The sequence below is a fragment of the Podarcis erhardii genome (genome assembly GCF_964252035.2).
Source record: "Podarcis erhardii genome assembly, chromosome: 2".
Lineage (NCBI taxonomy): Eukaryota > Metazoa > Chordata > Lepidosauria > Squamata > Lacertidae > Podarcis > Podarcis erhardii.
Window position 1 is genome coordinate 86,217,643 of NC_138498.1, and position 17,921 is coordinate 86,235,563.

General features: G+C 41.6%; 2 protein-coding genes across 3 annotated transcripts in view; one reads left to right on the plus strand and one right to left on the minus strand.

The window, feature by feature from the left end:
• The window catches only part of KBTBD12 (kelch repeat and BTB domain containing 12), a 60,378-nt gene extending 52,875 nt beyond the window's left edge, over nucleotides 1-7,503 (minus strand). The window contains exons 1-2 of one of the 2 annotated variants that reach the window (XM_081851005.1): nucleotides 7,287-7,488; nucleotides 81-1,263 (exon numbers count right to left, since the gene is read on the minus strand). In XM_081851005.1, the coding sequence (XP_081707131.1) occupies nucleotides 81-1,159 (1,079 nt within the window). In that variant the 5' untranslated portion in view covers nucleotides 1,160-1,263; nucleotides 7,287-7,488. Of the gene's footprint in view, nucleotides 1-80; nucleotides 1,264-7,286 lie in introns of both variants that reach the window. The other variant, XM_081851006.1, reaches the window with a different exon arrangement.
• MGLL (monoglyceride lipase) overlaps nucleotides 1-17,921 on the plus strand; it is a 163,097-nt gene that overhangs the window by 50,740 nt on the left and 94,436 nt on the right. The gene's annotated exons all lie outside the window — the stretch shown is intronic.

Here is a 17,921-nt window from a genome sequence, read left to right on the forward strand (position 1 = left end):
CTTCTATGTACACATGGTAATTTGAAGTTTATGATGGGGTGCTAGTTGTATTTAGTTTCTTCATGTCAGAGGATACAAACCTATAAATTTCAATTTTCTTGGTCTTTTGCCTAGACATTTTGGCAGCGCTTGCCTCCCCGGCCACAATGATATCATTATTCTCAGTAACCACACCGGTGCATACACATCCCAAGCCTTCTCCATATTTCGGAGAGGAAATGAAGTACGTCTTTTGTGTAACAGGAGCATAACAGAAACTGGCATCGCCGTAGTTGCCGTGTCTTGATCTGATGCCCTGCGAGTTATTGCCAATGCAAAGCAGAAGGGTAGTGGTCTCCATGCCATAGCGAAGGGTGAGAGAAGGTTGGTTGGTTTTCTTGATAGTTTCTAATGCTCTCTCAATCATCTCACTACACAGTGTATTACTGAGAAGCACTGTGTTTCTTTTCCGAGCTTCGACTAGGAACGAAGGGCTTATAAGCACTAGCCTGACTTGCTTCAGGAGCTCAGAGAGGTGATCTGCTCGCAATTTCCTGCTGTGGTTAACCCATCGGAGGACTAAATCCAAGACGCTCTCTTCCCTGGACACATTCAGATCATCTGATCTTATGAGATTTAGCAACTGCTGCATTTCAACCTCCAGTATTTCTTCATGCAGGCTCACCTCTGCAAAGTGCAGGTACAAATACCTCCTGGCTTGATCGGACAGCTCTTCGGCCCCAATGTGCTTGGCAAAGTAATGGATTCCCACACAGTTGGAAGCATCCATGTGCTCCATCATGTATGCCTGACACATGCTGGAAACGTCATCCATCTGCATGAAAAATGCAGTGGTGGCCACACCCTGAACATTGGAATTAGTGAGGTGCAACTCAGCCGTGTACATGTACTGGAGAAGTATGGACACACTCTCTGCTGACATGTCATGCAACTCTACTTCTTTCTGTGTGCATTCAATCAGGCCGCAGGTAAACATTGCTTTGAAGTAGGGGCTGAAAGCAGACAGCATCAGTTTGTGGCAGGGGAATTTTTCACCTTCAGCCACCAAAACCACATCAATCATTTCCGATAAATCTCTCATACTTTTTATTTGATCCAGTAAATTCAAGCTATGCCGCTGCTTCCTTTTACCCTCGGACTTGTAATCCATGCTAAACATTTGGGTGTTGTTAAGCTCTTCTCTTGTACTTGCTTGAGGTTTGAAAGATATGCTATTGGCATATCTAATAGCTTTGAAAGTGAAGTTCCTTCAATATGATGTTCCTGGAAGGGAGAAGGAAAAACATGTAATTTTCTTATGTGAACAAATCTTCAAATTGTCTGACAATCAAGTTTTACTGTTACAGCCTAAAGGCAGTAAATATTTTGAGAAGATGAATTTGCAATATATAATTATTATTATTTTTGCAAATTTAGGATTTTCAATTTCTGGTTGAACAACAACAAAAACCCAGTGTTTTTCCACTCCAGATTTTGAGGACTGAACAATTTGCACCAGGAGCTGGTTTCATTTATGTCCTTTGTCAGTGACAAGATCCTGAATAATGCATTACTATAGCAATATTTGAACAAATATGCAGAATATTCATAGCGTGAATGTTAAGAATTCATGAGAATATTGAGACCCAGTATATAAATCTGGATTCTAATGGATAAATTCTGCAGTCTCCATCCATCAAAACTCATGCATTTTTGTAAACCATTCACTAATTCATACATCTATGCCTACTTAAAAACACATTCTTTTTCCTATTTAGTTTCCAACTCCATTGCAGATTCCGGCAAGGAAACATTGGTGCAGAAACCTTGACTGGGCATTAACTGATGCTGCAACTTTGCTCTGACATCCAGTGTCCAATATAAATTGTTGTGGGCGAAAACTCAGCTAATGGAAGTGTTTTGATTCTGCAGCCTATGGGAAGCAATGCACAAGCTCTTCACTATAATCACAAGTAAAGGCTGAGTGCTTCTATACTCACAAGTCCAAATCCCTGTATTGGGTTGAGGTGGAGAATCTGTCCTGCAACTCCAATAATCACTGAGCATTAATTGTACCATGTTTTTAGGTTTCTTAATGTTTAAAAATGCCTTTAGATGTTTTGGTTAATTAAATGATATTTTATTTTGAATATTTTAATCACTTTGGTGTTTGCTGTCCCGCACACCTTTGGGAGGAAGGTTAGGATATACATTTAATTGTTCTTGTTACTGTATTAATGTAAGGTTACCAGTTTTTTTTCCCAAAGAATCCGGGGATACTTTTTTAACAAAAAAAGAGGAATTTTTTAAAAAGTTATTTTTTTAAAAAATTAAGAAGTAATATCTTCTCTTTTGTGGTCTCCTCTGTCGTGCAGCCTTTCTCTGGGCCCCAACCTGCTCTCTTGGAGCACTAGCCACTGTGGAGTAGGCTCAGGTTGGGCCTGGGCTCGGCCATGTGTCCTTGCCCTTCCGGTGCTCTCCTACTTCTCATCCTCAGTGGCACAGCAAGGTCGGAGCTCCCCTCTTTTTTCTCCTTCCTCTTTCTCTCTCTTCCTTCTCCTCCTCCTCCCTGTGTCAGCCCCGGAGTGTCACTGGGCTCTCGCTCACAGCTCGATTTGGGTCCCGGGGGGAGGGGGAGCAGTGGTTTCCCCAGTTGAAGCGGCAGGCGTCCCCAGTTCCCCCTCGGTAGTGGTGGCAGCAGCAGCAGTCTCAGCAGCCCGGAGCCAGCCTGGTAGCGCAGTTGGCTCTGGCTGGCTTCAGGAGCTGCTCGCTGCCGTGGCATCCACCATTTTGCCTCGCCAGAAGTCCCCATATGATGTGTTGTGTGCCGTTGAACCAATCACACAACATTCATTCCCTACTAATAAATCTACAACACTTAAAATATGAAATCCAGGGACATTCTGGGGACGGATTTTGTCCAGGGACAGATTTGTAAATCCGGGGACTGTTCCCGGGAAACGGGGACGTCTGGTAACCATATATTAATGATACAGATGTTTGCTGGGGCTGATGGAAATTCAGCACATTCTGGAGGAACACAGCTTCCCAAAAGAAAGCGCCTGCTCTAGTTTAGCTCTCTTCTTCAATAATGAAAGAGGAGGGTAGCTAGATTTTGTTCAAAGAACAGTTCCTGGAGACAAATTGCCAAAGAGCTATTAATACATGAAAATAAGACTCCCACTGAAGTAACATTTTGATAATATTTTGCATTAGACATCCTGGATTGAGGGAGCTTCCTAGGTAGAGCTGAGAATTCAACAGCTCATAGGGGGGAATGAAGAGAAGGGAAGACAGGAAAGAACAATTTTTTCTTCATCATCTGATGGTTATGGACTAATATAGCAGCACATCTAATAAAGAGGAGAGAATTACGAGGCTGGATTGGGGACCTATAAACCATACTATTTTGGACATGAAGGTTGCCATGGGAGACAAAATGCTGGCAAAGATGTAAGATCACGGTCCTGAGCAAAACCTAATTCTCTCACATAATGAGAACAGCACAGTTGTCACTTTTTCATACATGCATCCCAAAATGCTCTTGGTTAACTTGCCAGGAGGAAATAGCCCACCCTGTTCAGTTGGACTAATTCCCAAATGGGTGTGCATAGAGTTGTTGAAGCCATAAGAGGATAGCATGCTTCTCCCAGGTGTGTGATTTCCATTTTCTTATGTAATTAGATTTCTCTCTCTTTTTGATCTTGGTTACATAAGATTCTTTGGTCTCCCTCAAAGAATCATGGGAACTGTAGTTTGTTAAGGGTGCTGTGAACTCTGAGGGGGTTAAAGTAACAGTTCCCAGGATTTTTTCGGGGAAGCCAGGACTGTTAAATTGTTAAAGATGCGCTTTAAACGTATGGTGTGGGTGTGACTCCTGAGAAAGAAGCTCAATTTTCGAAAGTTTGGTTCAGACCCTGAGATCTGTTAACTCTAGCTATAAACCACAAATATTGAAGACTTATAAGAATGTAGCTCATAAAATTAAGTCATGAAACTTAAATTATATGAGATAACAGGGATCAAGCATAATTTTGGGGAGGCCAGTTCAAAGTTGTGACTTGAGCCTGCTCCCACAAATACCTGCAGGCTTCTCTCTATCCATGGCCCTGAGTGGAGGAGAATTTATCCAAGGAAGTGTGGAATAGCAAGAAACAGTTATGATTTGTTCTTCTTCAAAACTATATTACAAACATGTGCCTAGACTTGGGGTTTATTAGGACCCTCAAATCTCAGTCCAATATATTCTGCTCCTCAAATACTGCTCCCCCACAACTAGGGCGTGCACACACACAGGCTGGGAGCTTCAGTGGTGCCCCTCTGGAGGCTTCATCCAGGGCAGAAAACCTAGCTAGCCCTCTGAAACTATGACTCTGCCCTCACCACAATAAGATCCCGACTGATCTGATTTTCTAGAATATATCTTGAGCATAGATTGGGGGTGGGGGTGGGGTTCTAAGCAGTTCATGCTCAGTGGACCTTAATATAGTGGTACCTCTGGTTAGGAATTTAATTCGTTCCGGAGGTCCGTTCTTAACCTGAAACTGTTCTTAACCTGAGGTACTAGTTTAGCTAATGGGGCCTCCCGCTGCTGTTGCCGCCGCCACACAATTTCTGTTCTCATCCTGAAGTAAAGTTCTTAACCTGAGGTACTACTTCCAGGTTAGTGGAGTCTGTAACCTGAAGCGTTTGTAACCCGAGGTGCAGCAGGGTTGTGCTGCTTGTAACAACCCAGGGGGTATTTCCTGTGAGTTTGCTGCAGATAAGGAGAGGAGGAAAATGCTTCACTATCTGCAAATACGTTGGTTCTCTGGGTTTGCACTAAATTTGCTCCAGTTTTTTTTAAAAAATCAATACAGGGATAGTTTCTTTATGCACTGATGCAGTTTGGTACCTGAATGAAATATAGAAATCCTTCTCTGTGTCTAATGAATAGCACAATATAATAATGAACAGTAAAATATAATATGGTATGGCTTTCAGTTTTAACTCCCTGCTTCACTGTAACACCATCATTTCCCTAATATGCTAATTGCTAAGGCTTGAAAGGCTTAAAAAACCTTGCTTTACTGTGTATAATACAAACACTTGAAATACCACATTTAAAGAAAAGAAAGAAAGAAGGCTACATTCTCCCTTTTTATTACTTTTATTGGTTACCCTTTGTGTCCTGACAATGTTAATTTCGTTTTCCTTCTAGTAAATCTGCTTTAAATTTAGTAATTATTAGGGTAGTTAACACAGCATGCTTTCTCATTCTTTAACAAAACCTCTAGCCATTGTGCTTTGGCAACACTCTGTACATCTGCTCTCCAGGACTACTGTTATGAAATACCCCCAAAACATTGTGCAGAAATAGAGCATTAAGGCGGCAATACAGGTGACTCTCAATTTATGCGGGGGTGACATTCTGGGGATAGTGTGTAAAGCCGAAATTGTGTATAGTCAAAACAAATTGGGGTCAATGGCAAGTGGGATTGGCAGAGTATTTTCTTCCTCAGACGCCTGCCCTGTTTCTGTCTCCTTTCTGCCCTCTTTAATTCCCCACCCACTTTCTTGCCAAGCACGTAAGCTGAATGCACATGTGTTAAATGCATATATAAGTTGCAAGTTACCTGTATTATATCTGTATTATTACTTGGTTGTGGATTCCATTGAATTCAATGGGGCTTACTCAGTGCTTTTTTTCTGGGGGTACTCAGGGGTACACAGTACCTACACCTCCCTCCCAAGTTAAGGGCCATAGCTGTGGACTCAAAGAGGAAGTCTGGCTCTGTGATCTCTGCTCCAGACAAGACTAGTTCCTAGTCTGTTGTCCACCTCACACTCTGATGGCATAACCTCCAACTAGGGAAGGAGAAGTGGTCTGTCTCATTTTAGAAGCATCACTAACTAGTAGTTTCTGTGGCAGTGAGTCATCTGGACACTAGTTCTGCACAGTGGTACTTAATAGTCTTGGCTAGGGCCATTAACTTACCGAAGAGACTATTTTGACCACTTTAGTAGGCCCCCTCTCATCTTGCAGATATAAAACCACAGGTTTGGAGGAGATCGAAAGATGACACCCGGACTACCCCATGCTACAACAAAACATTTTGATCATCTCTAGTATAAATAACAAGTTGATTCACAGCATAAAGACATCTGACATTTCCAGTGTCCCTGTTAGCTAAGGGACTCACAAGTCATATGTGGCAAATGTATGTTCCATCATACAACATACGATGGTGAATTAACACTGGCACTACACAACTTTTGTCACTGGCTCCTGTGAAGGAGCAGTTTTGCAGTCTCTTAATTTCCTCCAATGGTATGAAAACTCTTATTTTCTCAGCTGTGTACACACAATAGATTGAAAGCACTTTATCCCCCCCTCCCCCAAATAAGCCAGAGAACTGTGGTTCACAGAGCTGCAATACCCTTAATAAACTAGTCCCCAGGATTTTGAATGTAATGTGTATTAAATGTGTACACATTAAAGTAAGGTGTATTATATGTGCATGGTGTATATGCAGCCTTACTTTGCATTCCCTTCTCGCTGGCAGTTTGACCAATATGTGTAACCTTAAGCAATTCTGTCAGACTAAGGTACTCTACACCCAAATTAGAACTCCCATATCAGCAATAGAGCAATTATTTATCTAAGTGTGTATTGTGATCTCACAGGGCACAGTAATATACTCAATCTGAGTCTGTAACTCCATGGCTGTAGCTGATAAATCATCTGAAAATATTTTCAGTGAAAATATTTCTCTAAACAAAACAAATTCCTTCCAGTAGCACCTTAAAGACCAACTAAGTCAGTTCTTGGTATGAGCTTTCGTGTGCATGCACACTTCTTCAGATACCAATATTTCTCTAGAAATTGGTGTTGATTTCAGTTTCTAGGCTTTCTGTAGTTGCCTTGTTTGATGTCTGTAGCCCTGGAACCTAATAGTTTAATGCTCTTTCCGTCTCATTCAGGCACAGATATTCTAATCTTGACTTCAGTTTCAGGCAGTCTCATGCAATCACAATGGCAGTTCTGTATAATTTATCATGCATTCGATGTACATTATGGCTTCATATTGAAGTACTGCAAAGAAACCTTCTTGAATGGCTGCCATTGTCTGCCATGCTAGTTTCAAAGTGTTCCCATATGCTGGTGCTCTCATCTCTGTAGAACACAGTTAAATTTTTCTTTTTGTTTCTCAAGGCCTAGTTTAGGCCCGTATTCCCATCACAAACATAACCCCATCACTTCTCTGCCACCTAAAGCTCAGCCTTGCTACCACATTTGTATCCATTTCCAAAAGAGGCATATTTACCTTTTTCTCTCGGCATTTCTATAATTTCTGTTACTTCTGGGTCTTTCTGCTTTGGGGAACCAGGATGGGAGGAGTAGAGAGGTACAGACGGAGAGGCGGAAAAGCAAGCCTCCTTTTGCCTGGTGCATATACCAGAGTCACATGTGGATGGAATGAAAGCCAGAAGATATAAATAGGCTTGGCTCAATATTATTTGACTTGGCACTTTGAGAGAGCTGTATTAATGTCACATCGTGGGGGCACATTGGGACTTGGTGAGACAACTCTCCACCTGGCATTTGTGCTTCCCGTGTATAAATTAACATGTAGCTATAAAAATAAAATGGTGAACCAATTTTAAGAGAACTGGGACTTGGAGCTGGACTTTATTAACTGGGGCATGTCAGCCTTGCTTTTGCTGTACTGGTGGGGAAGGACTATGGTGGCCATGTGCTCAACTTTACAGAGGACAATCCTCTATGTTAAGTTGTGGGTGAACATATCAGACGACACAGCAATTCTTCAAACAGCTCTTGTTTATTCAGAGATCAGAACAGAACTGAGCTGAAGGGTTCAGTCAGCCTGCTTATATAGAGCTCCAGTACACATAATTGTAACAACTTTCTAAAACTATTCATTCACTGAATGTCACTTTCGATCCCTTATTTGCATAACTATCTACAGTATCCCCCTGCTGGCCCAGGATGAGAACTTCAGTACATAACACTCTATTTGTGCTCATGCCCCACTCTCTTCACATTGGCCTAGTTTGCATGTCAAGGCATGGCTTAGCATGAACATGCAGGCTCCCAGAGAGGAGCTAAGCCAATGTCTGGTTTAGTGTTTTGTCCATATCCAGACCCATGATTTAGCTCTCTGCAGGCTAACCATGAGCTGTCATTAAGGCACAGCAACAACAAAAAACTGGGGAGGAGCAAAGGAACCTGAACACATTCACACAAAGATATGGTTTGATTTAGCATGATATAGAAACCAGTCCATACACAAGGTTGTGTAGACGCTGCACATTTAAAGTGTGCCACCCCCAAGAATGCTGGGAATTGCAGTTTGTTAAGGGGGATAGGAATTGTAGCTCTGTGAGGCATAAACTGCAATTCCCAGCATTCTTGCGGGTGTGTGGGTGTGTGTGTGTGTGCTTTAAATATTTTTGAATGTATGGTATGTAGGAGAAACTGTGCTCTAACCTTAAGAACTCTGCCAGGGAGTTGCATAAAGCTTTGTTTAATAAACCTGTTGTTACTAACTTCAGTGAGGAGCCTTAGTAAAGGTTCCACAGACAATGGCAGCTTCCCTCTCAGCTGCTTTGCTTATGTAACTTTGTACTGACCACAGTACAAAGTGGTGTCTTCAGAAAAAGAAAATGTTGGCATGGGGATCAATTTATGACTGAAGATTAAAGAGCTATTCTTAACTGAAGATTAAGCTTTAAAGATCAGCTCTGAGTAAGAAGGAAAACTGAAAAGTTCTTTAGACTTGTGGAATTAGCTATGCAGACATGAAATTTAATTTTTCTCCCCTGGTTCTCAGAGGTTCAGATCAAGAAGACATCCAATGAGATTAAGGAACCAAATGCATGAAGAGGTTTTAATTTACACCATCCAGATCACTTTTGTTGTACCACTGAAAAGGACTTTCCATATCTAAATTTTGACCTATTTTTAACTAGCAATTTAAAAAATAATATAGAATGAGGTACTTACACTTTTTCTTTAAAAGGATAAGCAATTCTCATAATATTGAAACATATACTTTAATTTTTTTTACCATTGATTCACTGTAAACATTTCTCAAAACTGTTTCTTTATCAAGATTTACCATTCTAACCAGGCTTGTTATCTTAACGGACTCTCAATAACTCTTCAGTTGTTTTAGCTCACTGTGTGTCTTGTGTTTTCCTTTTACACAAACACAAAATGAGGGAATGAAAAGGAAAAGGGAAAATATTTGCAGATTTGTCTTTCCCCATGACAAATTTATATGTCTTCTTTCATTTAAATAAATAAAAATTAAAGGTAAGTACCTTTTTTCTTGCAAGAAACTGGATTGATTGATTTGCTAGAAACTAGAAACAATCAAGACTGGGAAATTTAGAGTACAGGTGTTTAAAGAAGTATTTTTGGCACACTCAAGGGCTTATGCCAGGCTTGCGTAGTGGTTAAGAGCGGCAGTCTCGTAATCTGGGGAACCGGGTTCGCGTCTCCGCTCCTCCACATGTGGCTGCTGGGTGACCTTGGGCCAGTCACACTTCTTTGAAGTCTCTCAGCCCCACTCACCTCACAGAGTGTTTGTTGTGGGGGAGGAAGGGAAAGGAGAATGTTAGCCGCTTTGAGACTCCTGAAGGGGAGTGAAAGGCGGGATATCAAGTCCAAACTCTTCTTCTTCTTCTTCTTCCTCAAACTGTTAATGAACCAGTGCTTACATTCTTACTTTACTCAATATATTTGCTTAATCATGCTTCCTTTGGGTGTGAGATGTATTTGGAGATGCTCTTGGAAAGTCTGGGATCATGCTCAGGCATGCTGAGACTTGGTAGTTGGTTGGACCCTAAATTTTCAGATCCAACACTTGACTCATTTCAGATACAACATATGTTCCATTAAAAGTTCTCTTTGAAAAGATACAGGATCACCTTCAGGCATTTTGGGAGCTAATGGATGGACACTGAGTTTTCACATCCAATTTTGGCATTGCTTCAGAAGCAATTTGCAATATAACACTGTCTCAAAACAAACATAACTGATCTGTAGAAAACACAACCTGAAGAAAGAGACAGTGCACATATTTTTGTAAACAAAGAAAATGTTTAATAAAAATGATTTTAAAAAACTTCTGGAAGACAGCCTAGACTCAGAAACTGGGAACTGTAGCTTGTTAAGGGGGCTGGGAATTGTAGCTCTGTGACAACTAAAGTTGTCCAGATTCTTTGGGGGAAGTAAACTGCTTTACAAATTACAAACTGCTGATTACATAGCCACAAAAATGTATATTGTGCTGCTACTACTCTTGCTAAGTGAGAAGAAAGCTTTGAATTTCCACAGTAATATTCTTAAAGGTCTGCAACCATTCTTAACTCAGTCCTCCCCAGTGCTAGTCACGTCTTACCAGGACAGTGTTCCTAGGGTCTTCAAAGATTTGAGACCCGTAAGCACGTAGTAGCATAAAATTTGCAAATGGTAACCAATGAAGTTGCAGGCCCACGTTACTCCCTTTGGAAATCAGCTATGCACCTCTCAACATTTACAAGCTATGCAATATGGGCAGGTTTCAGCCACATTTTCACTATTGTTGAGGATTTGTCATCTTTATATTATGCAGATGTTGCCTTAGCAGACAAAAAGTCCCACTTCCTGGCTGGAAGAAACAGAAGGGACATAATTATGTTATGATGAGCTGGAAAAGAACGCATAGGAAAATTGGAATGCAAAGCATGATGGATGGTGCTTTTGTCAATTGGGAAGGCAGCGTGAGAGAGCCAGCCCTCACAATAATAAAACTTCCTCCACAATTCTGTCCACTTTGGCTGCTGAAATGCGGCAACGTGCCATCCAGCAAAGAATTACAGTTTCTTTCTCTCTCTCTCTTTTGTTATATTAGTTATGTGGGGCTTATAAAGTAGGTTATGTTGACATCATCACCAGTAATAAAAAAGAAGACGAAGCATTAAAAAGGCACTTTTCTGAAAGGCTGGGCTATAAATACTTGAGAGAATTTATATTTATCCATATGAATTTGATATTACAAAGATAATCTGCTTCCTTTGTGGACAAGTGAATAGTATGCTATCCCTGGAGTCTAGGGGGTTTAATTCAAGATCTTCCTTGGTGGCATGACAACCCTTGCTCCCTTGACAAAGCTACTGCCATTTTCAAGTTCCTAGGCTCCATTTTGGGAGACCACAGATAATACACAGTTAGTTAATTAGTCCTGCTTATTTATTTTGCTTGTTAACCTATCTTTAGAACAGACAGAAATTATGGGTGCATTTTAATGCGTAATGCTAATTGATGTGACAAAGTTATATTAGAATATTATCAGAAATAAGAAATAAAACACTGAAATTATTGCATAACTGCGGCATGCAACAAAATTATCATTTTGGGTTGGCCCCTGGAGCTTGTTGACTCTCATGCACTGCACACCCTATATGGCTGGCACAGGGTTTGCGTAGGAGACACTTAGCCAGGGTATTGCTGCCGTAGCGTATGAAGGGCTCAGAAGCCATGCAGTCAGTGCCATAGTGATATGCCTTGAAAGAATTACTAGAGAAGATGTATGTGTGGAGCCCTGGTGGGCAATTACACCCAAGCTAAGCAATGAATACATGTATGGGGAAGTGGTCGAGTATCTGCTTTGCATGCCAAAGCTCCCAGATTCAGTTCCCAGCATCTGAAGTTGTGGCTCAGAGAGACTTCCTGTCTCAAACTTTGGACAGACACTGCCAGTCAGTTTAGACAATACTGAGCTTGATAAACCAACAATTTGACTTAGTATATGGTTGCTTCCTATGTTGCTATATTTCCTGTGTCGCTATCACAAATTGGTTTTGCTACTTTTTATACTACACTTTTTCTAACCCCCCGCCCAATAAAATGTTATTTATTTATTTATCTGCTATCATCAGTTACCACCACCATAATGGCCCAGGGCAAGTTACAACAATGTAGAAACACAATATAAAAATTGGTTTGAACAATTTTCAATCAGAAGTCAAGCAGCTGGGTCTTTCAAAATAGTTGCCAATGGACAAGGCAAAGAGGTGCATTTTCAGCATACTCTTATGTAGTTGGCGCAGTATTGTGCCTAAATATTCTATTTATTCATTGCCAATTTCACCTCACCCTTGCTCAGAAGGTGCTCTGCGTAAAAGTATGCATTTTATTTTCATGTCAACCTGTAAGGTAGGCTAGACTTCGCAAAATCACCGAGTAGGAGCCATGGCCGAGGGGAGATATAACCCAACCTCCACATAAGCTTTGTGCAAGCAGATCAGGGTGACTGTTGAATAAACAGGTTGTCTGGAGGGGTCATTACTCTGGAGCAGCCCTCCAGCACTCTTTAGCTTATTCACTAAATTGCCCATAGGCTTCAGAATGTATAATGAAAATCTGGTGACATATTGCAGCTTCTCCTGCAGGGGAAAAAGCCTTTAAAATCCCCAAAGTTTCCCTCCCACAACTATCTCAACAGCAGGGAAGGCTGGGGCAGCCTGAAAAAAGGGGGGGGGGGGCTGGACCCTTCCCTTCTCAACTCAACAGAGCAGGAATAGCTCTTTGCTGGAGAGAAGGAGTTGTGCCATTGTCTCACTGCTCCCCCCACCCCCCCCAATCTTCCGGTGTTTATCTGGGGAGGATTAGCTGCTGGAAGATGGAAAGAAAGCCCTGCCAGAAGGAAGACAATGGCTTGGCTTTTTCCTGGGAAACTAGCATGGATGTTCAACAAAACTCTTGTGGGCCTGCCATGCTGCCAATGGCTGGGTCCTTTCAGCTAAAAACATACACAAAATTCAGTGTTGTTTTATCTGCTTATGGAATTAGATGGATCGATGTTCTTGCCAGTCCTGGAAGTACGTAGTGCAGGCCAGGTTACAAATGTAAATGAACAGAAATATGTTTTGAAAAACCGCTGCGGCTAATGAAATGATTGACAGCCTCTCCAGTATTCACAGGGCTCCCACCATGGCAACTGGGGAAATGTCATCAAAGAACAGATCTGTTGAACATGTTGTCTGTATCCACAATGAGGAGATTAAGATCTCCCTCCAGGCACTTCATTTAAGTCCTCCTCTGCTCCAGGAAACGGGTGCTGCTCCCTCTCACAGCAGTTGTGACAGCGGGACAGAGAGGACTGTGACATCAGAGGCGAGTCAAAACCCGTTGATGGGGAAGGAAACAATCAAAGGCACATGACAGAGCAGGTTTCTAAGAAGGAAAGGTTGTTCAAAGGTGTCAGTGGATACCCTTGGCAAATGAAGTCATCATTACTCTGCCCTCTAGTGCTCAAAACTACAGTAATTATTTGCCTTGTTTCCCTATGCTGTACTAAATGCTCTGTAGTGCATTTATATTCTTTTGAAAGTGGTACATACAGGATTCCCCTGCAAATTCAATTGGGGGCGGGAGGAAATGCAAAGCATATTACTGTAATTTTCTGTGTATAAGACGCCCCCATGTATAAGACGCCCCCTATTTTTTTTTAACCCAAAATTAAGAAATTAAGTTGTTTAGCTTTTTGGGGGGTGGGTGGGAGGTCGCTTCCACCAATCGCTCACCCGCCTGCCCACCACTGCAGATTGCTTGCCACAGCCACTGCCGATCACACACCTTGCCGAAGCTGCCAGTTGTCTGCCCACTTGCCGCCACAAACAACCCACCCGTCCACTTGCCACAGCCGCCATTCGCCTGCCCAATTGCCACAGCCACAGCCAGTCGCCAGCAGGCCTTGCCGCAGCCACCAATCACCTGCCCAATTGCCGCTGCCAATCTCCTGCCATTAATCGCACGTCCCCCCTCTGCATTCACTATCTGTGTATAAGATGACACCCAATTATTGCCTTTTTTTTTTAAGCAAAAAGCATTGTCTTATACACAGAAAAATACAGTGTATCTTGTTGCCCCAGTGTGGTTCCGGCTTCTAAAATATTTATAAATATAAATATAAATATATAAATGTACTTATTTATTTATATTAGAACATTTAGAATGTAATATCAAAGATTCTTCAGAAGTTTACTTTGAATACAACCGACCAAGAAGTCCTCCCATACAACCTTCATTGAAAGGAGTGGAAGCTACATAAGAGCACATGTTCAACATTGCATAGTTCCTATTATTATTATTATTATTATTGTTATTGTTATTATTAACCAACCTTCATCTGAAAATCACAGGGCGGTTCCCCTCGTAAAAATACAAAATGAGAACACAAAATACATAATAAAGCAAACACAAACCAAGAACCCTCCCCCCTTCAACACATTTAAAGACCATATAATGTTAATCAGCCAAAGTTCTGGTTATAGAGAAATGCCTAAATATATGCAATGAAGGTGCCAGGTGAGCCTCCCAGGTGAGCTTATTTCACAAGCAGGGAGCCACTGAAGAAAAGACCCATTCTTGTGTTTCCACCCCCTGGATCTCTTGTGTAGGAGGCACACAAAAAAGGGCCTTAGATGATGGGTCCAGAGCTGTTAATATGGAGACAGGTGGTCCCCGTGGTATTGTGGTCCTGAACTGGGATTATGCAATTAAATGGGGATTATGTAAGCAAATTTGGCAGTTAGAGCCACTCCCATTCATTTCGATGGAGCATGCACACAAGGCCTTTCCAGCGGATGGTGTCCTTTAATACAACAAAATATAATATTGGATGGGGGAGATATGAGAGACCATTGGCAAAGCTTTAACAGGAAGGAAAAAAGGAAATCTATTTATTACAACATATCAATGCGAAAAATAAAAAGAAAGAAAGAATTGGGAAGCTGTGAGAATGCCTTGTGGGCATAGTTTGTTTGTTTTTAATGCTCACACGAAGGGTTCCATTGTGGCATACTAGAATGAGGCATGGAAAGGGCTTGACCGTATGTTTCATGCAGTGTATTTGGACAGCGATGCCAATATTTTGTCTCTTCTGTTCCTGGCAGTCAGAGTGCAAAAAGGAATTGGTTAGATATCAGTACTGGCCACCCAATCTGCACAACCAACTTTCTGACTTCACAGGGGATGAAAATTATATCTAGTTTGGAGGAGATGCTTTCCATGTGTTCCCCTTGCTTCTGGTTTAGTGCCATAATGATAGTGTGGAACACAGCCATGTAGACATGTCATTAGACCCCCAGTAAGAGCTTTACCATTAGTTTTATTGTCTTTAGGGTCAGCTACGCCCTGGTAGAGATTCCCTGCTACATGTGTTTCTTGCTTAAGGAGAAGGATTTGCTTATTCACTGTATGCTGTAGCCAAGGACCACCCAGCATCTGTTTAAGATAAATGTCACATTCACCTTTGTCAAGGACCACCCAACTATAGATAAATGCTGCCTATGCTCACGATTCTTAAAGTGTTAACTAGCTTAACTTATGAGGTGCAAGTAGACTTTTTCAAGGCCAGATGCTTTTCAAGGATGCTCTGTCTAGGCCAAGCACTAGAGTGCCTGTTTTGCTCTGTAGCCATTCATATGTGTTGATTTATAGTAATGATAGGATCCGAGAGTAGCTCCTATTTCTCTATATTGTTTTCTTCTCTAGGAATTTATAGTAAAGGTAAAGGTGACCCACTCTGGGGTTGCGGTGCTCATCTCGCTTTTTTGGCCGAGGGAGCTGGCGTACAGCTTCCGGGTCATGTGGCCAGCATGACTAAGCCCCTTCTGGCAAACCAGAGCAGTGCATGGAAACACCATTTATCTTCCCGCCGGAGTGGTACCTATTTATCTACTTGCACTTTGACATGCTTCCGAACTGCTAGGTTGGCAGGAGCAGGGACCGAGCAACGGGAGCTCACCCCGTCGCAGGGATTCAAACCACCGACCTTCTGGTCGGCAAGTCCTAGGCTCTGTGGTTTAACCCACAGCGCCACCGTGTCCCTCCCTAGGAAAATAATATAATATAATATAATATAATATAATATAATATAATATAATATAATATAATATAATATAATATAATATAATATAATATAATATAATATAATATAATATAATATAATATAATAATATCCCAGAGACCTTTCTTTGCTAGAATCCAGAGCATCTCATGGACATTCATGGATTCCATACTTTGTGTAGCCTTGGGTCTTGAACAAGGGTGAGAGGTGGCAAGAGTGAGAGGTAGCAATGACACAAAGAGCCCCTCCAAACACCCTTTCTATTGTGCTTTCCCGATGATTTGTGATTACGATGGTAGTGGGGCAGTTATATGTTTATGCCTGCAAAAGTTTTGCAGCAATTATACTACTTCATTTCCAATCAGTGCATTTAAGTTCCTGTTTACATCTTGCATGTTTTTATACCACAAATGATCCAGATTATTTTTTTTGACCAGCTTTTCTCGTGCTGTAGTGCAAGAGTGTCCTTCCAGATGGCAATAATGTGGTAACATTGGCGAATCATTGCAGAACTAATAAAGCCAAATGATGTGTCCATTATAAACCCACCACTAATGCACTGTCATTGCACTGTTGACATGTTGCAGAATATACAGTAACCACAAAAAACACCAGTCTAGTGTGGTCCAAAATCCAACACAGTGGTTTTCAGTGCTTTTCAACATTATCTTCTGGGGCCAAAGCATCTGACGCACACACAAAAATGTATTTGTGAATCTGCAGGGTTGATATTTTTCCGGCCTGTACCCATGCTTTGTGCTACAGCTCCTGGCATCCATCCTTGGGTATCAAGAATCATATCTCTTCCAGTAACCTGGTCCTCTCCTTAATGTCCAATCTCTCCCAGGAGACTGGTTAATGACTTCTCTGCCATTTATAAGCAGGTCACCTGGATCATGTGAGCATTTTGGATGTCCCTTTCTCAAGCCACTTTGCATGTTATTGGAGCGCTCTGTGTGTGGGATTTCCCCCACACATGCAAATTCTTCCTGTTCATGCTTCATATCCCCTTGTTTCCTTTGTCTGCTGCTCTTCCTAGCAGTTTCCTGCTACCTTAACTTAGAGACATGGCTCGTTCTTAATGTTTCTTTGTCCTATCCATATTTCCCAGATTTGACATTAATACTGCTTCTTGCATAATTTTTTTCCTACACATTGCCATTGTCATCATCAGTGAAGCAGATCTTCATGCGCCTATTCAGCAGAATTGCAAATGGCTTGGCACATGCATCTGATTAAATCTTCTTCACAAATCAAATTACCCTTCTGCAATTAAAGAGGTTGCTGCAGTGAAGTGGAGCAGAAGGATCTTATAAATTCTATTTACCTGTGGATGCCAAAATGAAGTAATCCTTTGCAAATCCTGCTGTGAATGTGTAGCGGCAGGCACAACACTGTCTTCTCACCCCCTCTTTATGGTCTTTCTATCTATCATCAGTCTGTACTTCCCCCACTCATTTCTACTTCTTTCCTCCATTGTTCTCACAACACCTACTATATACCCTTCTCTAATTATATGCAGTTGATTTCTTTCCTCTATTAAAAGGCAACCACCCCCACCCACCCCAAACACCCCTGGCATCATTTACCCTCTTAACAACATACCAGCTTGGGTTCATTGCATTCATGCAAATATAGTGGGAGTGAGATGTGCCGTTTGTATGCATGAGGGGTTTGATTCTACATGATGCAGCGCAGCCAGTACAGTTTCTTCCAGCAAAGCACTTAAGCACCTGCCTAACACACACAGAAGACACAAGTGGTCCCATTTGCATTATACATGCCTTTTAAGTAAATGGCAATGTTGGGTACTTAGCTGGGTTAGGCAGGAGTTCTCTCATATTCAAGTAAGATCATGCTCACAGCAAACCAAGCCCCTTTGATACACACATTACTTTTTCTACAATTACTCTCTGAATTTGAGAAGGCAGCCACCAAGCCTGATGTATACAGAATCGTACTCTGCCTTCCCCTGTTTTTGCTTCTGGTTAATCCAAATAAATAGCATCTCCAAGTTCCACGCTCACAATCGCTAAAAGC